The 23,131-nt window shown below is 36.1% G+C and overlaps 1 protein-coding gene across 3 annotated transcripts; it reads left to right on the forward strand.

Annotated features, from left to right (window-relative positions):
• Nucleotides 1–291: 291 nt before the first annotated feature.
• zgc:91944 (uncharacterized protein LOC436941 homolog) lies at nt 292–15,877 on the forward strand. Of its 3 annotated transcripts, none has more exons than XM_067411185.1 (11): nt 294–681; nt 1,180–1,291; nt 3,957–4,368; nt 4,711–4,796; nt 7,248–7,358; nt 8,192–8,317; nt 10,265–10,415; nt 10,980–11,062; nt 11,202–11,297; nt 12,411–12,532; nt 14,077–15,877. In XM_067411185.1, the coding sequence occupies exons 2-11, from the start codon at nt 1,213–1,215 to the stop codon at nt 14,218–14,220; spliced, it is 1,410 nt and encodes a 469-aa protein (XP_067267286.1). In that variant the 5' UTR covers nt 294–681; nt 1,180–1,212; the 3' UTR covers nt 14,221–15,877. The 3 variants fall into 3 exon arrangements, with proteins under 3 accessions (XP_067267288.1, XP_067267286.1, XP_067267287.1); XM_067411186.1 differs by lacking the exon at nt 294–681 and adding an exon at nt 3,082–3,263 and having other exon boundaries at nt 1,193–1,291; XM_067411187.1 differs by lacking the exon at nt 8,192–8,317 and having other exon boundaries at nt 292–681.
• The last annotated feature ends 7,254 nt before the right edge of the window (nt 15,878–23,131 follow it).

Consider the following 23,131-nt stretch of genomic DNA (forward strand, 5'->3'; position numbering starts at 1 on the left):
ATTTTTAGGCTAATTTTATTGTTTAGTCTGTTATGATTAATGCTTTTGTTTTTCAGTCCTCTTTAGAAGCCTCAAATTGGTTGTGCTAGGACTAGTGACTCATCTTGCACATTGCAATAACAATGATATAGGATTAATAAATAAAAGCAAAGATTTATTTGTGGTCAGCAGTATGAACCTCATGTTGGCAGTGCAAGCAGCTCATTCCTGGTGAATTGTAAACTTTCACATTGCTGTATGCAAAAAAAAAAAGAATCCATACAGAATAGCAGTCCTGCGAAATCTAACAAACGTAAACAAACTTGACAAAAAGTAAGCACACATTTTATATTTCACATACACTCCCAAATATTTGCTCATAAGGACTTGCAAAATCTTTTTACATGTCATTAAAGATAGTAAACATATGGAAGTCTCTTCTGGCATCCACTTCCTGCATCCACATGGGACTGTCGCTGCGGGTGAGAGGTCAATTGTTGACTTCCATATATCCAGTATTATTATGCTGCGGCATCCCAGGACAATGTGACCCTCCTCGGATCACCTTCATTAGCTAGTTGAAGCGCCTCGGAGTGCAAGTGAGCGCACGGGAGGGCCAGGATTACACCCAGGGTGTGCACCGACCGCTCTCCAGCCGCACCATCTCCAACTCCGGCTGCAGTTTGACGGTAGTGCGGGGAGGTAAGGCGGATAACTGCGTGTAGGGCATATAGCTATTCATGCTAGCGGCAATACAGTTACTTTAGCGCTCTGTGCATCAAAGCTGTGCTACTATGAAGGCATCTCCCACCCGCAGGCTTAACAAGTGAAATTGCGAGACGCGAATCCGTTAGAAAAACTAAACCAGCGACTTTTTTTGTTGTAGTGCATGACTTTTATGTGTTGTCTGCGAGAAGTAAAAGCCGTGCCCAAGTCAATGGGTTCAGCTGCAAGTGTGAAAACAAAGGCGAAGATAATTCATTCTAGTATGCAGTTGCACAGCAGCGCGTGCCCGCTGGGGCTAGCCAGTTAGCGTGAGCCTGACACAAAATAAAGTCATGATTATTACAGACGTGCATTAGCTGTTATTGAAGGTCGTTATTAAAGCAGACGGTAGCCGAGTTGTTTGTATCGTTACTCTAGCATGAATAACCGACACATGCTGAAGGGCTGTTAGCAGTTATTGTGATGTTTTGACAGCCCCCCTTGTCCCCTGCGGGTGACTCCTCGACCATGCGACAGTGGTGCCTTCCTGCTGTGGCTCCACGCGCCGAACCGCTCCCAACGGGCCGATTATCACCTCAAATCTCAGGTAGGACAACAAATAAGAAGTGAAACATTTTTTATGAAGTTACTCTAGCTAGATTTGCATTCCCTGAAGGAATGTCAGTGTTTGCAAGGTTGCAAAAGAATTGAATTTTAAAGTACAAGGATAGATATATAATCTAAAATAATAACTAGATGTGTCCAGTGTAGACTGTATGACTATTTATTCTGTGGAACATAAAAGGTACATTTTTAAAGATCCTGCTCACTATTTTCCACATAATAGGGCTGGTCAGGCTACATAAATGATAAAAAAGTACAATAAAAGTATAAGTAAAGTGTTCTGTATGACTTGTGTGATATATTCAAAGACTTATGGAATAGCTTTGTGTAATTCAGTTCACGTTTATTTTTTGTAGTGCTTTTTACAATACATATACACTGTGTGCAGAATTATTAGGCAAGTATTGATGTGGATTGGAATTGGTAAAATGTGCTTGGAAAAAAAATATGATCAGAAAATCAACTTGCCTAATAATTCTGCACACAGTGTAGTTTAAAAGTGTAAGGAACATACTAAGTTTGAAGTAAAAAAAGTCCTTATTTTTAAGCTGTTTTTCTTGTTTTTTTCTATGCAAAAATGACCGCAAGCCTCTTCTCCATTCATAATGCGCTCTGTTTGAGCCTTCCAACCAGCATGGCATGAGTTTAGGGGCGGGACATCTGTTTTGCTGACCAATGGCAGATTTTTGCTATTCTATAATGTCCACCCACATTTCAGGTGCTTTAAATATGGTGCCGAAAGTATTTTTCATATTAATTTTTTTCTGGACGTTCACCTTCCTATCCTTAAGCCATTGTGTTGTTGTTTTGGTGGTATGTTTAGGATCATTGTCGTGTTGGAAGGTGAATGGATATTTGGTGAAAAGCAAACACAGGCCACCTCCCGAAAAAACACCATACCTACTGTGAAGTATGGTGGTGGCAGTATGTTGTGGGGGTGTTGCGATTGGTCAGGATTGAAGGGAAAATGGCCACTGCCAAGTATATCCAAATTCTTGAGGAAAACCTGCATCCCTCTGCTAGACAGCTGAAGGTGGGAAAGTTATTCACCTTCCATCATGACAATGATCCTAAACATACCGCCAAAAGAACAACGCAATGGCTTAAGGATAGGAAGGTGAATGTCCTTGAGTGTCCAAATCAAAGCCATGACTTATAGGATTAGTTCACTTCAGAATGAAAATTTCCTGATAATCTACTCATCCCCATGTCATCCAAGATGTTTATGTCTTTCTTTCTTGATTAAAAAAAAAATAATGGTATTTGAGGAAAACATTCCAGGATTTTTCTCCATATAGTGGACTTCACTGAGGTACAATGGGTTGAAGGTCCAAACTGTAGTTTAAATGCAGCTTCAAAGGGCTCTAAACAATCCCAGCCGAGGAATATGGTTCTTATCTAGCAAAACCATCTGCCATTTTTTTATTTTTTTTTTTTAAATAAAAATGTATATACATTTTAACCACAAATGCTCATTGCACTAGCTCTGCAATGCGCCACGCTTTACATAATCACGTTGGAAAGGTCACGTGTGACGTAGGCGGAAGTACCAAGCAAGTGTCTACAAAGCGAATGTGCAAAGACTAAGTCAAACGGCCTTTACAAAAAAAAGGTAAAACAACAATGTAGGACGATTTTGGAGTTGGAGGAGAAAATAAGATGGCGGTACTTTCGCCTACGTAATGCCTAGCGCATCGCAGAGCAATGCAAGACAAGCATTTGTGTATATAAATTCAATATTTTACTTTTTTTTTTTTTTTTTTTTTTTTTTAGAAAATGACCGATTGTTTCGCTAGATAGGAATCTTATTCCTCGGATGTAGAAACCTTTGAAGCGGCATTTGGACCTTGAACCTGAAGTCCACTATATGGAGAAAAATCCTGGAATATTTCCCTCAAAAACCTTAATTTCTTTTTGACTGAAGAAAGAAAGACAGAAACATAGATGACATGGGGGTGAGTAAATAATCAGGAAATTTTCATTCTGAAGTGAACTAATCCTTTAAGTCCTAATCTATCGAACTTGAGCAATTATGCAAGGAAGAATGGGCAAATATTCCCCAATCTTGGTGTGCAAAGCTAGTACAGCCATATCCAAAAAGATTAATGGCTGTAATTAAAGCATAAGATTGCTCTACGAAGTATTAATTCAGGGGAATGATGACTTTTCCAACCCTATTATTAATTTTCAGAACTGTTGCTTTTTTCTTTTCATTTTTTGTTGTAAGGCAAAATTTTGTAAATAAAGCTAGAAAAGGTTTGGTAATGGAAGGGGTTTGATTTCAGGCTGTACAACAAAGTAACTATTTCAAAGGGGTATGATGATTTTCTATAGGCGCTGTAGTTTTTCACTAGATATTCTGCTGTTAAACTCGATTCTTTAAAAACGAACTTCAAATAAAGCGAGCAGCTGGCTTCAACAAAATTATACACCATTGATTTAACAACATTGTAGTTTGCAGTAAGGTTTTTCCCTTTGGAAAGAATGAATGAAGTTTTACTTCCAGAACTGTTGCTGTTCTTTGTGGTGCAGAAACTACACACTTCTCATTTAAAGAAGAATGAATAACCTGTAGAAATGGGTGAAGTTTAGTATAAATATCAACAAAATGTAATTTGCTTTATTTTTTGCCTTTTCTTCTCCCACAGATGCCAGAATGGAGTGTTGCGATGTGGAGCCGCGCTATACCATTGAACAGATCGACCTGCTCCAGCGTTTAAGGCTGTCAGGGATGACCAAACCTCAGATCATTCAAGCCCTCGAGTCTTTAGAGAGGCTCGATCCAGACCATCGTACCCCATGCTGCAACAATCACTCAGCCCCACCCAGTGCCCCTACCTCCGCAGCCCCTGCTGCCCCCTCGTCCTCCTCCTCTTCCTCCTCTTCTCTTACCTCAGCCACCACACAGACCCCCGTCATGGATGCTGCATTATCACCTAGCAACAGCTACGATGCCTCGCCTCCACCCCTGTACCCACCCAGCGGAGTTCAGAGGTCGTTTAGTTACGACTTGGCAGAAGAGGACTGGGATCTGGAGGAGAAGGTGGAGGAATACATGAGGTAACTTTATGAGTGTACTATATCAGCTGCTTCTGTGGGATTCTCTTCTCTGGTCTACTGAGAGGTAGAGATTAATATAACAGCTGATAATGACAGTGAACGTCCCTGAGCAACAGTGTAATTTTCAGAGAACAAGAGCCCTTTCTGAATCAGGTCAGGTGGACAGTTGGTTCAGATGGATACTTTTTGTAGCTTTTCTTGGAACTGCTTTGGATCTGTCACATATGTTCCCCATTTAATCATATATTTTGCAAAACCTAACGTTTTTAATACTTAATGAAATTTGAAACTTAATATTTTGACTCTTTGTCAAAGTAATGCTTGTCTTTGTTTGGACTCTAGGAGAGACAGTAACCTTGTGAAAGAAGAGATAAAAGCTTTTCTCAATAACAGAAGAATCTCGCAGGCAATTGTTGGACAAGTCACAGGTACTCTGAATGCTTTCCGTCTTGCAATGGGAAAAAAATGTATGAAACATGCTTTTTTTTTTATATACCCATCAGAGAATGGGTATTTTTTACATATAAAACCATTTAACCTATATTAGTTTACTGCATATTCACAAAGTATTAAGTATTTCCTATGCTGAAGAGAAAAAAAAAAAAAATATATATATATATATATATATATATATATAATTTTTTTTTTTTTTTTAATTTACTGGCACATCAAGAACGTCAGACAAAGAAAATCTAGGCCAACCACAGCTTTGATAACCAAAACGTTGACATGGTGGAAAAAATCAGCAAGCATGTGAAACTGATAATATCTTGCTGGAAAGAGGTCACAGCTGATGAGACAAGTACATAGAGAAATTCAGATGGATATCAAAAATAACTGCAAAACAAACTCACTCAAAGTCTGTGGAATTGATTACAAGTTCAGTTTGCATGTTTATTCCTTAGTTAATAAATGTCCCATTACGTTACACAGATTATACTATACAGTGAAAGATCAACACTGGCTATCATAAAATACATAAAATGCAAATAGTATCTGCCAATATAAAGTATAAATACATCTAATTACTTACTCTTATTGCAAAGAACTGATACTTTTATATGGTGTAAAAAGCATCTATCGTTATTTGCGCTTAGTGCAAATAGCTGCTGCCTTAACAATTTTATTGAAACAATATTTTAAAAATGGCTGGAACCTGTATATTACTGTAAAATCACACCAGTTGAATGAAGCAGTGTTATTTTAATAGTATTTATATACTATTATAGTTTTTTTTTTTATTTTTAGTTATTTTATTATATGCTTTTGTCATTGTTTGGTAATAAGATTGCAATAAGATTTCATTTGTTCATTTACTTCATCAGTTAACATGAACTAACAATAAAAAAATGTTAGAATTTATTAATCATATTAAATGTTAATTTCAACATTTAATAATACATAATTAAAATCAAAAGTTGTATCTGTTAATATTATGTAATGGGCCTGAGCAACACAATGAACAATTGTATTTTTATTAACTAACATTAAAATATATCAATAAATGCTGTAACAAATAAATTGCTCATAGTTAAAGGTGCCCTAGAATTAAAAATTGAATTTATCTTGGCATAGTTGAATAACAAGAGTTCAGTACATGGAAATGACATACAGTGAGTCTCAAACTCCATTGTTTCCTCCTTCTTATATAAATCTCATTTGTTTAAAAGACCTCCGAAGAACATGCGAATCTCAACATAAAACCGACTGTTACGTAACAGTCGGGATCATTAATATGTATGACCCCAATATTTGCATATGCCAGCTCATGTTCAAGGCATTAGACAAGGGCAGCCAGTATTAACATCTGGATCTGTGCACAGCTGAATCATCAGACTAGGTAAGCAAGCAAGGACAACAGCGAAAAATGGCAGATGGAGCAATAATAACTGACATGATCTATGGTATCATGATATTTTTAGTGATATTTGTAAATTGTCTTTCTAAATGTTTCGTTAGCATGTTGCTAATGTACTGTTAAATGTGGTTAAAGTTAGCATTGTTCCTTTCTGTATTCACGGAGACAAGACTGTCGTCATTTTCATTTTTTAAACACTTGCAGTCTGTATAATTCATAAACACAACTTCATTCTTTATAAATCTCTCCAACAGTGTGTAATGTTAGCTTTAGCCACGGAGCACTATCAAACTCATTCAGAATCAAATGTAAACATCCAAATAAATACCATACTTACGCGATTAGACATGTTGCATGAGGAACACTTTGTAAAGATCCATTTTGAGGGTTATATTAGCTGTGTGAACTTTGTTTATGCTGTTTAAGGCAAGCGCGAGCTCCGTGGGAAAGTGAATAAAAAGTGAGCATTTAAAGGGGCCGCAGCCTAAATCGGCTCATATTTAATGATGACCCAAAATAGGCAGTTAAAAATTTTTTTAAAAAAATCTATGGGGTATTTTGAGCTGAAACTTCACAGACACATTCAGGGGACACATTAGACTTATATTACATCTTTTAAAAAGACGTTCTACGGCACCTTTAATGTATTAACTAACATTAACTAATGGGACCTTACATGAAAGTGTTGACTTTCTTTAAATATTACTATTTAGATTTATTTATTTTTTTTCAAGTTTTAGTTCAGTTTTACTCTTTATTTATTTCCAGCTAGTAATTTTAGTGATTCAACTTAAACTTATTTCAGTTAGTTGCCAAAGGAACATAAGTTTTTCATCTAATATTTATATTTTATTTCAGCTTTATTTACAAAAATGTTTTGAATATTTTTAGTTTTATTTAACCCTAGCATGAAGTTAGTGTCACTGATCACTTTTCATATTTGGTTTTATTCTGGTGTGTTATACCTTTCCTGTAATTTCTGTCACTGTTTTCCTTTTAATGACTGTGTGAAATTCTGCAGGTATCAGTCAGAGTTACATCTCCCAGTGGCTTCTGCAGCAGGGGCTGGAGATGAGCGACTCCAAACGCAGGGCGTTCTATCGCTGGTACCTGCTGGAGCGCAACAGCCCAGGTGAGTTGTGGTTCCTCAGCAGGGAGATGACATACCAAAAACAAGGGTGTGGCCTGAATTTTAGGCTTGCGGCTGGCTTATGTTCAGTTTTTATTTTATTTATTTATTTAATTTTTTGGTCTTCACTTTCCATTCTGCCATATCTTCCCTATATAGTTTGCATGGTCCTTGAAGGCTTTACATTGAAAATTCAGTGTTTGATAAAGACAATATATTGGAAGGACATGCCATTTCGCTGCACCAAATTGAAATTCAATCAACTAGTGTCATTTCCCATCAGTTATGTGCTTAGGGTAATGCTGTTCTTGGCACATTTAAGAAGTGTAGGTTGTTGCAGTCAGAAATGAGCTTTAAGGCCTTTTAGGCTGTAACACCGCCAACATTCGCATCATCTCGCATTTATAATATAGAGAACGTGTTGATGCTTGAAAGAGCTAATTAAGTAATGTGGAGCCCTCCAGGACCATTTCTACTCTCCATCTCCCAGGTTAGACCCTCTTCTGTAGCTCTCAGTCCTGATCCTGGGTTTGTCAAATGCTGGTTTTCATGTCCTTTTTGCACTGAAGTGCAATTAACACCCGACCCTACTAACAGAGCCCTGAGCATGACGCTTTTACATTCTCTACAGCGCTAGAGGATTGAGCATGGCTCCAAGAACCTAATCACTTTGAATGTCTATTAACGCTGCTATCTACAAATAATTATTACTTACTTTATCTACAAGGATTTTCATTGAGCACTATGTTAATAGTCGTCACCATTAATTGCAAGCTTTCCGCCTCTCGAAGGGACCCTAGTTAACACCGTTTTCTGATTGCCCAAATGGGTTAAAGGAATCAGATGGAGTGAAAACCAGCATGCTCAGGTCCCCAGGAGCAGGACTGACACTCCCTGGAATAGGCAGAGAGAACTGCTGATGCACCTCCTCCCCTGGTACTCTGCTCACCAAGCCCAGTCAGGTAACGTCCATTCAGCAGGGAAACATAGCTTGAAGGGATAGTTCACCCAAAAATGAAAATTTTGTCATTTACTCACACTCATGTCCACGCCTGTATGAGTTTCTTTCTTCAGTTTAACACAAAAGAAGATATTTTGAAGAATGTTAATCAAACAGGTGACCGTAGCCATTGACTTCCATACTAGGGAAAAAAAAAACATTGGCTAACGTCAACTGTCTGGTTACCAACATTCTTCAAAATATCTTCTTTTGTGTTCAACAGAAGAAAGAAACTCATACAGGTTTGGAACAACATGAGGGTGGGTAAATGATGACAGAATGTTCATTTTTGGGTGAACTATCCCTTTAAGTTTACTTCAATAAATGGTTTGGAAATATAATATTTGTTCTCTTTGAGTCTTAAATCATCTTTTTACTATCTTTAACAAACAATACACCATGGAAGTCATTCATTTCCAATGAAGAGTAGCACAGGAGCTGTATAGTTTTGATCATATGCGTATATGCAATTTTTTTTATCTAATTTGAACTTTGAATGCTTTAAATTTAGTTGATTCACCCTAGATATGCTACTATGCTTCAGTGTTATTTTAGTATCATTAAGATACTATTATAGTTTTTATTAAAATATTTAATTAGTTTTTTTTTTTTTTTTAATGTTCCAATTTCATTTTAATTTTAGTTAATATTTTAGTAATTCTGTTCTATGTTTTTGACATTTTTATTAGTTTTTTAAAAAATGTCTATATAGTTTTTATTAATTTTTTATTTCAGTTTAGCTACTATTTAGTATGGAAGAGGATTAGGGCCAAGCAATAATAAAAAAAATAAAACCATCTCGAGTTGTTAAATTTCGAGAAAAAAGTCGAAATAAAACTGAGAATAAACTCGTTAAATTACGAGAACAAATTCGTTAAATTTCGAGAAAAAAGTCGATAAAATCTTGAGAATAAAGTCATAATTTAATGAGTTTATTCTCAACATTTTATCTCGACTTTTTTCTTGAAATTTAACGACATTTTTCTCATAATTTAACAATTTTTTTCTCGTAATTTAATGACTTTATTCTCAATATTTTATCTCGTAATGAGTTTTTTTCTCGTAATTTAATGAGTTTATTCTCAACATTTTATCTCGACTTTTTTCTTGAAATTTATCGAGTGTTTTCTCGAAATTTAACAACTTTAATCTCGAGATGGTTTTATTTTTTTATTATTGCTTTGCTCTAATCCTCTTCTGTAATTTAGTAACTATTTTAGTAAACAAATAAATTAAGAATTGTTTTAATTGCCCTTGGAAACTAGCTGAAATAAAATAAATAAATACACTTTATTTTATTTCAGGTTTTTTTTTTTTTATGGTTTTGGTTTTAGTTTACAATAATAACCCTGACATGCTTTTCTTTCAGACATATTGACGGTCAGTTGCTTTGTGTGGAAATAATCATACACTTTTATTCATAATAACCAATTTGTAAGTTCTGTGCAAATGGCACTAAATACAGCAATTGTATGCGAATGTCGGAAATAGTGGAAAGGCGGCTTTAGAATCTTTAGAAATGCTCTTTAGACTTAAAGGGATAGATCATCAGAAATAACACCCTCATGTCATTCTAAACCTTTATGATTTTCTTTCTTACATGGAGCACAAACTGAGAAATTTAAAAGAGAATTTAACACAATGAAAATAAATGGCGACTAGGGACAGCTATGGCCATGATTCATTTCATTGTGTCAAAAAGAGCAGCATGGACATCCTTCTATAAGTATCTAATTTTGTGTTCTATGAAAGAAAGACAGTCATGCTGTTTTGGAACAACTTTAGGGTGAGTAAGTAATAGAATTTGTATTTTCTGGTGAACCATCCCTTTAATTTATATTTAGCTACATGTGCAGTGAATTCATATTTTACTGTTATTTTGGTTTGTGTGCAATAATGTTCACAACAGGTGCCACATTGTCCATGCGTTCACTGGTTAAAGAGGAGCCCGACTGGAGGTTGGCTGGAAGCCCCGCGGACAGGGCAGCGGTTGGGCCTTTTAGACTGCGTAGAGGTAGTCGCTTCACTTGGAGAAAGGAGTGCCAGTCAATCATGGAGAGGTAAATGACAGAGCATTACTGTCTATGGCACTATTAGGACAGTAATTGTTTTTCAGGGTGACATCTTTAAAAGAATATGCATGGCCCCTTAGAGATAAAACTCACAAAGACACATATATGATGCAGTTAAAGACATTCCTTGCTCTTCTTAATCATGTCTTTTACACATAAGAGACTTTTAAGAGATATTTATTGGATTGATAACCACATAGTACAATGAGTTCACTCTGAGTTTTGACATATTATCAATTAATATATAAAAAAAACAATAACCATCCATCCAAACAGGGTTTTTGATTTACCATAGGAATTCTTAATTTCGTGATGGCACACTGTCGTCATTTTAATTTCATAGTGAGGTATGGTGACAGTGTACCCATAAAAGTGGAACATTGGCTCCATTCACAAGTATTTTTTCACGTAATGTCATTTTGTATAAATGTTGCGAACTAAAGTTGCCTATTTTATTAGTCAGTGTTCTAAAGCCATTACTGTTTCCTATTGATTGAACAATGATCATGATATCCCATGTCGTCTTATGATTCACTCTGCTTGTTCTCACAGTTTCTTTATAGAGAATCAGTATCCTGATGAGGCCAAAAGAGAGGAAATTGCCAATGCCTGTAATGCTGTCATTCAAAAACCTGGTAAGTGATTGCAATCAGTATCTAAGCCACCTCAGAACCAGACCAGTCATAGCCATGCCATCTTTGTTGCAAATGTACCCCTGCCTCACTCAATGCACTGTGAATGCCAATTGAATTTCTTGTATACATGTTGTTTCAGGATGCAAACTGTCAGAGTTTGAACGAGTCACTGCGCTCAAAGTGTACAACTGGTTTGCCAATCGGAGGAAGGAGATGAAAAGACGTGCCAACATAGGTGAGACTGTAAGAATGATTGTCTGACACTTTCTGATTTAAGTGACACAAGCATCAGAAGTTTATCTAGGATGTCTAAAGTTTTAGTTTTTCCCTCCAGTACTCCATGTAGAATATTCCTCACATTAAGCCTCCAAAAACAAAATCACATAGTGCCTGTCTGTGGGCTATCTATATTTGTGTGATTTATGAAGTACCGTTCAAAAGTTTTCATTTAAAGTGGATATGAACTGCATTGTTTTGTTTTATAATGTTTTCTGGGGTGCACTTATAATGTTAATATGCTTTTTACATCAAAAATTGTCATAATTTAGAAATAAAGGGCATTTTTGCTACCCTGATTTTAGCCCTCTTATTTGAACGCTCTATTTTAAAGGGCGTGTCTGCTGTGAGACAGTCTAAACACCCACTGCTATGATTGGCTAACATCTTTCCATTTGAAATAGCCAAGTATTACTCTTTCTTTTAGCATGTTTTTAATATTTCAGCTCTCAAGGATAACTAATTGTGATGAACAGCCGATCACGGACATATTGTTGAGCGCATGAAAGCAGTGATGTCGTCATTGCAACTCAATTTCTGCACACTAATGAATGCTTTCATCGTCACTAACAGTGCAAACGCAATATAACTAAGAGATTTGTTGAAGAAAACGGGAGTTTTGGTTGTTCAGTTGTGCTGCTTAATATTTTTGTGGAAACCGTGATGCATTTTTTTTTTTAGGATTCTTTGATAAATAGAAAGTTCAAAAGAACAGCATTTATTTGAAGTAGAAATATTTTATAACATTGTAAATATTTTTATCAATTTAATGCATCCTTGCTGAATAAAAGTATTAATTTCTTAATAATAAAAAAAAAAACCTGATCCCAAATGTTTGAATGTTAGTGTATAATTACATGACTTGTGGACAGGTAATTGGATGTTGTTGTTGTTGTTGTTGTTGTTGTTGTTGTTGTTGTTTTTTATTGGAAGCATTCTTTTCAGTTTCAGACATTCTTTATTTTTCTTGACAGGAAAGCCTTTGCAGGAGTATGGTTGCGACATACTAAATTTTAAACTGTCATAGTTATCTTTCTTTATACTAAACACACTTTCTCTCTGTTTCATTCAGAGGCTGCCATACTAGAAAGCCATGGGATAGAGGTGCCAAGCCCCAGCTGCCACTCCAACAGCGAAGAGGTTGAGACTCAGGAGTTTGGAGATCAAGTCATGAGTCAACGTTTCTCTGAGCAGGTTAGAGGTTGTTACAGTCCTCAGCGTAAATGAGTACACCCCCTTTGAAAAGTAACATTTTAAACAATATCTCAATGAAAACAAGAACAATTTCCAAAATGTTGACAAGTCTAAGTTTAATATAAGATCTGTTTAACTTATAACATGCAAGTAAGGTTAATAATGTAACTTAGATTACACATTTTTCAGTTTTACTCAAATGGGTGATGCAAAAATGAGTACACCCCACAACAAAAACTACTGCATCTAATACTTTTGTATGGCCTCCATGATTTTTAATGACGGCACCAAGTCTTCTAGGCATGGAATGAACAAGTTGGTGACATTTTGCAACATCTTATCTTTTTCCATTCTTCAAGAATGATGCTGGATTGAGAGTGATGCTCAACTTGTCTCTTCAGAATTCCCCATAAGTGTTTGTTTGATTGGATTCAGATCAGGAGCCACTGAATTACTTTCACTCTTATTCTTCAGAAATCCAACAGCGGCCTTTAGATGTGTATTTAGGATCATTGTCATGATGGAAAAGTGCATGACAACCGAGGGCACGGAGTGATGGTAGCATTTTCTCTTTCAGTATAGAGCAGTACATCTGTGAATTCATGATGCCATCAATGAAATGCAGCTCCCGACACCAGCAGCACTCATGCAGCCCCACATGCATTTTTCATTGTATTCCTCACCTTTGCAACACCATACAGTTTTGAAGCCATCAGTTCCAAAAACATTTATCTTGGTGTCATCACTCCAGAGTATAGAATCCCAGTAGTCTTCATCTTTGTCAGCATGGGCCCTGGCAAACTCTAGGCGGGCTTTTTGTGCCTGAGCTGTCTTTCATGCACGGCACCCATGCATGCCATTCCTCTGCAGTATACACCGTATTGTGTCACAGGAAACAGTCACCCCAGTTTGGCTTCCTACTTCTTTAGATAACTGCAGTGAACTTGCATGCCGATTTTCTTCAACCCTTCTCATCAGAAGATGCTCCTGTCGAGGTGTTAACTTCTGTGGACGACCTGGATGTCTTTGTGAGATGGTTGTAGTTCCATCTTTTTAAGTAAAGCTTTGCTGATCTTCTTGTAGCATTCACCTTTCTGGTGTAAAGAAATTATTTTCTTTCTAAGGTCTTGTGACATTTCAGGTCTAGTGTCATTGCTGACAGCATGAAATGGGTAGGGGTTTTAACACCCTTTTATAGTCAACTGTCTGCTGGACACCTGTGTAATGAATAATTAGATTCACCTGTGGTTGAATTCTTGTTAAATTAGACATTTGTAGTATACAATTTAGCTTTGCTCCAGAGACTTTTAGTGGGGTGTACTCATTTTTGCATCACCCTAATTTGAGTAAAACTGTCAAAAGTTATAAGTTAAACAGATGTTATATAAAACATAGTCTCGTCAACATTTTGGAAATTGTTTTTGTGTTCATTGAGATATTGTTTAAAATGTTACTTTTCAAAGGGGCTGAGCACAGTAAATGCACTACTTGGACTGCTTTTATAGTCAGGATTGTTTGCTTAAATGTGATGGATTTATTTCCAGGAGGATCTCTCCCAGAGAAAAGACATTGAGCCAGAAGGTGTCATGCTACCTCCGGTGGAAGTGGTGTCTCTTCCAAGCCCAACCTCTCAACTCATGGAGCGGAAGCTGGATGAATCGAAAAGAGAGGCTAATGATAACGATTAACCGATGAGCCGAGTCATACTTTTGTTCCAAAGTGGCTTGACATGGTTGTTTTCAGCCAAACACTCTAAATTCTCTGGTGCCTCTAGTGTTAGGGAGGCCACTCTATGTATCTACAGTAATCACGCTTGTAGTAACGGCAATATTTACTCTATATAGTATATTGTGCATTCCAAGACCGTCTTAACGCTTCCCGCGAGAGGGAAAGATGCATAAGGTGCAAACTAGTAACTTTCTCATCACGCCAAAACTGTTTTCTTTCATTTCTCATACAACAGTTTCACTTGGTATTATCTCGAGCGAGCAGTCTAGAGAAAACCTGCAGGACAGGTGTTAAATTTGACAGAAGGGGCGCACTGAACACAGTTTGGAGTCTGTGTGAATTTTAGGAGCTCAACAGTCTCTTAATTGTCATATGCAATAGTTAAAGGACAAGATGGGACATATACACCCCTGATATATACACAAACTCAGGTAGAACCAAACTTGGTAATTGAACAAGATCACAGTTTTCACCATCATGGAAATCAAAGTGTTTCTCACAATAATGGTTAATTGTGTAGAAATGTGACTTATCATGCATACCAAACTGTACATATTGTTTTTCACTTTTTTTTCAGGTGTAATCTGAAAGTAATATTCAGATTATCATGGCTCTGTTTTTGTATACACGACGATTGTAAGCTCTTTGTATCCAGCTACTTAAGCTATACTGACTCTGACTAGTGTGAGGGGTCTAAAATGCTTCAAAAGTTTTCCCCCTAAGGTATTATTTGCTATAAGCATTATTTACTTACCTCTTTAATAAGGTAATGCAGTATGTAAAACTACAAGTATAATATCAGCATCTAATGCAACAAGCTGCTTTTCAATGGATTGATTGATACACAGTTTGTTTTTCTGTGTCATAACGAAAGCCAAAGCTCGGCCAAGTTGTAAAACAACGCATTTTACGTGAACAAAGTCAAATGGACTAAACGATTGCTTACGGCACATCAATGTGCCTCGGTGAGAAATGCTTTGAGCGTGTAAAGGCTTTAATCTGCACAGTATGATTATTCTGGCCTATCAGCTCTGTACACAAAGAGGAAACAATGCTGCACGCTGTCAAGGCCCCCTACTCTGTGCTTTTTTTTCCTAATGACAAAACAATAAAACAAATAGACAAATGTAGTGTTGAGTTTGAGTTCAATTTGTGTTTGGGAAGGCATGCTCATTTACATTACATACTCTAAGTTTGGGGTCGGTAAGTTTTTTTTTTTTTTTTTAATTTCTGAAAGAAGAGTCTCATGCTCACCAAAGTTGCATTTATTTGATCAAAAATACATTCAAAACCGTAATATTGTGGAATATTATTACAATTTAAAAGAACTGTTTTCTATTTTAATAGTTTCTGATGTAATTTATTCTTGTGATGGCAAAGCTGAATTTTCAGCAGCCATTATTCCAGTTGAAATAGACAGGTTTTTTTTTTTTTAACATACTGTCACTTTTGATCAATTTAAAGCATCCTTACTAAATAAAAGTATACAAATTATTTGTTTAAAAAACAATCCAAGATATGAATACTATCTCCTACTGTCTTTTCCACTTTCTTCAAAATGTAATCCAAAATAAAAATGTGTGATGTATACTTTGCTGACCTACATAATCCTGTCAAATAAATTGCACTTAGTCTGTTTTAAATTTGTTTTCATCATGACTGCAGCCTTTTACAGTGATATTTACCGTTTACCTTGTTTTAAAGGTAAATTTGATTTTGCTTTTCAGTTTAGGCTCAAATGTGGTTGGCTTTTGAGAATCGTATATAGCAGTAATACAGCTTGTTTCAGTGAGTGTGTGTGTGTGTGTGTGTGTGTGTGTGTGTGTGTGGTGGACGGCGACAAATCTACAGTGGGATGATGATTGTGCTTCTTTTTTGATGTTTTTCATACCAGACGCCTTCACTAAAGGCACTATTTCATGCGGAGTATCACTTTCTCTTCAGACTTATTTTCCAAACAATACAATAGATGGGTGGTCGGTGGTGGTTAAGCTTTGTTATAAACTGCGTTTCATACCGTTAAATGCTGCATCCTGTTGATCCAACACTGCGGGTTGACTGGATAATGCTAGTTTCACTGTCAGCTTGCTTCACTCAGCACCATCCTGTTTTCCCTTCACATTTCTTCTCGGCTAACAGGGAACGTTGCCACAAGTTTTGTAAAGGTTTTGTAAATGTTAAGTTTAAACGTTCTTGAAATAACATTTATACAACGTTCTTAAAATATAATAATATTGGTCGTGTTGCTGTCCATGGTGCTGCAGGTGCACGCGCGTCGGAGAGACACGTCACACTGTCTTTCATACACTTGAAGAGTAGTTATAAATCCCGTCAAATATTCCAGGAACTTGATCTCGAAAAATGAACAGAAAACTGCCTAACAGAATCTCTAAAAATATAATCATTCTGAATGGTTGTTTGTCGCAGGGAAGATGGATTGTGGAAAGTCACACAACTTCACAATCAAGGCGTTAGGGGTGTTTACACTAGAACGGCTAAATTGCCTTGGCGAGCATTATTGTGGCCGATCCATCATCGCAAACAAGTGGCAAGTAGTCTCTGCAGCTCACTGTCTCTCCCTGTAAATACACTCACAAATATAAATATATAAAAATGAAACATCATTTTCACATTATTGTATACAATAAAAATGAACAAAGACATTTACCGCACTATGTCTCCGCTGCTTCGTGATAAATGGGTTACTGTCACTTTAAGGATTTTTTTGTTAACGGAATATTACCTCTATGTACTACATATGTGGAATGCTTATGCGTGTCGGTAGTCAACTATAATCAATTATTTGTTGTAAATAAATTGTAAATGTGTACTACTGGTACTGTTTTTCTAATGTGTCTGTTAGGTCTGAGTGTCTCTGCTGATGGTCACAGTTGCTTCATTTTCTTGTTGCTCTGGACTGGCAGGGTGATTCTAGAGGTCTACTTGTGTGTGAGGCTGATAACACATGGTATCCTTCAGGGATCACAAGCTGGGGATTGAGCTGAGAAGAACCTAACATTTCATGCATTTACAGGCACATTTCTCAGTATCTTGACTGGATTAAGAGCTCCATGGCCAGTGGTGAGTGTATAATCAGTGTTATCAACAATATTACATTCTTGGAAATTAAAAGCTATTAAGGTATTAAATTTACTTCTTTTTTTTATTTGTCAGCATTAATATTATCTTAATTTGTCATGACAAAGAAACTCAAGTCTTATTAAATGGTTAGTTCACCCAAAAATAATGTAATTTAGCTATTACTCACCCTCATGTCATTCCACACCCGTAAAACCTTCGTTCATCTTCCAAACACAAATGAAGATATTGTTGATGAAATCTGATGGCTCAGTAAGGCCTCTATTGAGAGCAAAGCCATTCAATGTTTTGTTTTGAATCAGTGATTCGGATCTCCTATCAAACGGCTAAACTGCTGAAATCACGTGACTTTGGCACTCCGATTCACTGATTTGATTCATAAAGCTCCTTAGCAGTGTTTTGAAATCGGCCCATAGATATTGTTGAAAAGTTGTTGTTTTGTTTTTTTTGGTGCACAGAAAGTATTCTTGTAACTTTATAACATTAAAATAGAACCACTGAACTCACATGAACTGTTTCAAATATGTTTTTAGTACCTTTATGGACCTTGAGAGTTTATATGGCTTTGCTCTCAATAGAGGCCTCACTGAGCCATCGGATTTCATTAACAATATCTTAATTTGTGTTCGGAAGAGGAACGAAGGTCTTACGGCTGTAGAACGACATGAGGGTGAGTAATAAATGACATTATTTTAATTTTTGGGTGAACTAACCCTTTAATGATTGAACTGCTGTTCATTTGAGTTAAAAGAATGATTTTTGTGTAGGCCTTTTATTTGTCATTTTAATATCTGATAAATCTCTCACTAAAGGTAAAAATCATAATTCAAGTTCCACTTTGATCTTAATTAGCCATTTATGTAGTCCATGGGTGATTTTAGCAACAAATGCATTTTAATATTGAAACATGAATTGACTTAGATTAGACTAAAAAACATCAGTATAAAGCAGTGTTTCTAAACCTTTTTTCTGATTTATTTGTATAGCACTTTGGTCAGCAGTTGTTTTTAAATGTGCTTTATAAATAATGATTTATATAAAAACTGCATGATTTAACTCTTGATTTAATGTTTTTTAGTTAAAAAATGTTAGTATATTAATAATAATTTATTAATGTAAATACATTAAAGTCATCCTGTGTGCCCCTTGGAAGTAAACTGATGCCCCTGCATGAGAACCACTGGTATTTATGAGATTATTTTCTCAGAACGTGACCAGTAGAGGGCATTGACGTTTATAATGTATCTGTTGATAGCCAATACAGAGAGGATGAGACACTCATCAGTTTATCAAGTACAGTAGGGCAGTTTGAAAGACACATTTTTCTGTACATTACATTTTAGTGCATATCAATCAAGGCTGTCTTCACTAATTGTAAGTCATTATCAATGCTGCAGTAACTGATTATATGTAATCTGGATTACATAATCAGATTCCAAAAAATATATATACTTGTAATAAGATTATTCACGTTTTTTTAAATTGTCTTTTCTAAAACAGCCGATTGCTTATGTGTGTTCAGACAGTCTTCTCAGATTAAAGGGTTAGTTCACCCAAAAATGAAAATTATGTCATTAATGACTCACCCTCATGTCGTTCCAAACCCAAAAGACCTCTGTTCATCTTCCGAACACAGTTTAAGATATTTTAGATTTAGTCCGAGAGCTTTCTGTCCCTCCATTGGAAATGTATGTACGGTATACTGTCCATGTCCAGAAAGGTAATAAAAACATCATCAAAGTAGTCCATGTGACATCAGTGGGTTAGTTACAAGTTTTTGAAGCATCGAAAATACATTTTGGTCCAAAAATAACAAAAACTATGACTTCCGGAATCCTTTCCATTGAATTGATTCCATTGAATTGATTCCATTGAATCCTTTCATCTGTCGGTGTTGGTAATGCCCTTTTATGTCGCCGTGGTTGTTTTTGGTGATTAGGACATCCGCGACATGCACACTTATGCACCATTTTTAAAAATATAGCAACACCAAAATACAAACAATGTAGAATAGCTTGAATACAGCGTGCGTCTCCCTCAGACTGTAAACAAAGCTCTGGCGCACCAGATAACACGTCAGCAGCGTCTTTCGTCAGCAGCGTCACTGCGGAGTCGTGAACCACACTCCGGAGCAGAAGGGGGCGGTAATGCACCAATAAGATGGATGCCAACCGCCGTAAAACAGGAAAGAAGAAGCAGAAGAAGCGGAGTCGTGAACGCGGATTGACAACAGACCCGGAAGAGAAGAAAATGCTGAATAAAGTCGTAGTTTTTGTTATTTTTGGACCAAAATGTATTTTCGATGCTTCAAAATGTCACTGATGTCCTAATCGCCAAAAACAACCACGGCGACGTAAAAGTGCATTACCAACGCCGACAGATGAAAGGATTCAATGGAAATGATTCTGGAAGAGAATACAATACTGAATGAAGTCGTAGTTTTTGTTATTTTTGGACCAAAATGTATTTTCGATGCTTCAACAAACTCTAACTAACCCACTGATGTCACATGGACTACTTTGATGACTTTTTATTACCTTTCTGGACATGGACAGTATACCGTACATACATTTTCAATGGAGAGACAGAAAGCTCTCAGACTAAATCTAAAATATCTTAAACTGTGTTCTGAAGATGAACGAGGTCTTACAGGTTTGGAACGACATGAGGGTGAGTCATTAATGACATAATTTTCATTTTTGGGTGAACTAACCCTTTAAGTTACTAACTGTAATTTGAAAAAAGCAATCTACCCAACAGTGTTGGGGGTAACACATTACAAGTAACGTGAGTTATGTAATCAGATTACTTTTCCAAGTACTGCATTACTTTTCAATTTACAAAAAAAATATCTCAGTTACTTTTTCAGATAAGTAATGGAAAGTTATTTTATTTTTCTATTTATTGACTCACCTCTCAGGCTGTCCCCAAGAAATCATGAGTAATGGGTAGAGGCGTTGTGTGTTCTGTGTTAACATGATATACAAATAAGCAACAATGACTTTGGATAAACATCACTTTTGTGTTTCATTTTTTTGTTTTTATTGCTGAAGTGCACCCTCCACTGTACAGGTGTGAATTTGCATTTCCTTATATGGCTTATTCATTTCACTTTTGGTGTGAAAGGGCCTTTAAATTGGCCAAAAATAGAACATTTTGTTGTTAAAAAACAAAGAAGCAAGCCTAGCCCAGGTGAGAAAAAGTAACAAAAAAGTAATAACACATTACTTTCCACAAAAAGTAACAAAGTAACGTAATTAGTTACTTATTTTAGGGAGTAACACAAAATTGTAACGCATTACTTTTAAAAGTAACTTTCCCCAACACTGCTACCCAACTCTGGTCATTATAATGATTAACTCTGCAGTGAAAATACTGATACATGTACTATTCTACTGTAATGGAGGCCAGCTAGTGAGAGCTGTGCAGGTAAAACTCACTCACCTGATCTCAAGAGGCACACTAATGACTGACGCTAGACCTTGTTAGCGCGCCTGCCTCCCATGCTGGAAACGCTGGTTAGAGTTCCTAGTTTAGGAGGGGTTCCTAGTTTGCGAGTTTGTTATACATCAAAAAAAGAGTTCAATTAGCTACAGTCTGTGTAGTATAGTGTACAACGGGGTGAGATGAAATCACTGCATCAAAGCAACAATACAAGTATGCTAAAGATTTCCCAGATCCATGCTAAAGGAACAAGCTCAGGTCAGATTTCCTGAACAGGACAAACTTTAATCTATATACAGACTATCTTATTTTCATGTTGACAGGAAAATATCTACCCTGCCTGTTCCTCTGCATGGGTCATATTCCTTCTTTAGTGCTCTTTCTCTCCGTGGCCCCTCCCCGTGGGAAAGCTGGCCTCGTGTGATTGTGGTGGCCCATACTGGAAGCTGTGGTTACAGCACTGACTCTACTGGTGCCAAAAAATGAGAACTAGACCCACACGTCCACACACACATTCATGCCTAAACATTCACCAACATAAACACACTACGCTCACACGCGAGTCTCTCTACACACAATCACACAAGCCACTCGCTTGAGAATCTGCCCCATGTTTCCTCGTTGTGCCACATCCCTCACAGACACACAGTCCCGCCACAGTCTAGCACACGCATACACACATTCCATGCCCATTTTAAAGTTCAAACTGAGGAAAACGCACAACCAAACAACAACCCAAGAATCAAAAAAAGATAAAAAGGAAAAAAAAAAAAAGGCATCACTACTCCATCACATCACCATAGACTAACACTTTGATGTGTTGTTTTAATTGCGTTTTTGGTGGTAAAACACAAGATTATTCAGTTTTCATGGTCAACACAAATCTTAATTTGAGACCATCTTGTAAATGATGCATACCATCTTTCAGGCGGTGTTGTTGGAAAGCTGTTTCTTATGAATCAGACATAATGAAGGCCCTACTATGTCATAGAATTTGTTCATAACTGCACAGCACTGACACATTTATTATCATTATTTTATATTGGCATTCCCACCATGTTTCAAATCAACATGCCCCTTCCAACATCACTCTGCAACTTGTGTATGGGTCATTGACGAATACGTTCTTTAAAAGTGTAAAAAAACATAACAGAGATATAATTAATATTGAAGTTTTATTAAGTGTTAACTACGGAAGAGGATTAGGGCCAAGCCATAATAAAAAAATAAAACAATCTCGAGAAAAAACTTGTTAAATTTCGAGAAAAAAGTCGAAATAAAATGTTGAGAATAAACTCATTAAATTACAAGAAAAAACTTGTTAAATTTCAAGAAAAAAGTCGAGATATAATGTTGAAAATAAAGTCATTAAATTATGAGAAAAAACTCATTAAATTACGTGAACAAATTTGTTAAATTATGAGAAAAATGTCGTTAAATTTCGAGAAAAAATTAGAGATAAAATGTTGAGAATAAAGTCATTAAATTACGAGAAAAAAGTTGTTAAATTATGACAACAAATTCGTCATTAACTTTTTTCTTTTCTTTAATGACTTTATTCTCAACATTTTATTTTTTTCTCGAAATTTAACGACATTTTTCTCATATTTTAACGAATTTGTTCTCGTAATTTAACAACTTTTTTCCCGTAATTTAATGACTTTATTCTCAACATTTTATCTCAACTTTTTTCTCGAAATTTAACTAGTTTTTTTCTCGTAATTTAACGGGTTTATTCTCAACATTTTATCTTGACTTTTTTCTCGAAATTTAACTAGTTTTTATCTCATAATTTAACGAGTTTATTCTCAACATTTTATCTCGACATTTTTCTCGAAATTTAACAACTTTAATCTCGAGATGGTTTTATTTTTTTATTATTGCTTGGCCCTAATCCTCTTCCGTAGTTAACAATGAGATTATGTGGTTTTTATAATCAATTAACACTGCTTTTGTCATTTTTTACAAGATGGACAAAATTTGTCACCAAAAAAGTCATTCGGTTTAACCAAAATTTTGGTTTTACCGAATGACATTTTTGGTTATGCCGAATGACAATATTATCAAACAATGCTAACAGGCTGATATCTAGCTAACAAAAGGACAATCAAACATTTTATATTTAGAACAAGTTTTTAAAATATTACAACATTTTCCATGTTTTATAGCGGCTGTACCGAATGACCTGATGTTTCAGGACCTGATGTTTGTTGTGTGTGAGCAAGGGAAAACATGAATTTTTCAAAAAGTTAAGAGTTAGTCACTTTGCTTCACGACCATGTGGTCCTTGCAGGTGTCTGTCACATCCTGTCACATGATATTGACCGC

This window comes from Chanodichthys erythropterus, chromosome 15 (genome assembly GCF_024489055.1).
Source record: "Chanodichthys erythropterus isolate Z2021 chromosome 15, ASM2448905v1, whole genome shotgun sequence".
Classification (NCBI taxonomy): Eukaryota; Metazoa; Chordata; class Actinopteri; order Cypriniformes; family Xenocyprididae; genus Chanodichthys; species Chanodichthys erythropterus.

What these genes read in the sequence shown, in the direction of transcription:
- zgc:91944 (XM_067411185.1), top strand. Translation starts at nt 1,213, where the DNA reads ATGCGACAGTGGTGCCTTCCTGCTGTGGCTCCACGCGCCGAACCGCTC. An exon ending in ATTATCACCTCAAATCTCAG is followed by an intron (nt 1,292 to 3,956) that starts GTAGGACAACAA and finishes CTTCTCCCACAG; the next exon opens with ATGCCAGAATGGAGTGTTGC. An exon ending in GAAAAGACGTGCCAACATAG is followed by an intron (nt 11,298 to 12,410) that starts GTGAGACTGTAA and finishes TGTTTCATTCAG; the next exon opens with AGGCTGCCATACTAGAAAGC.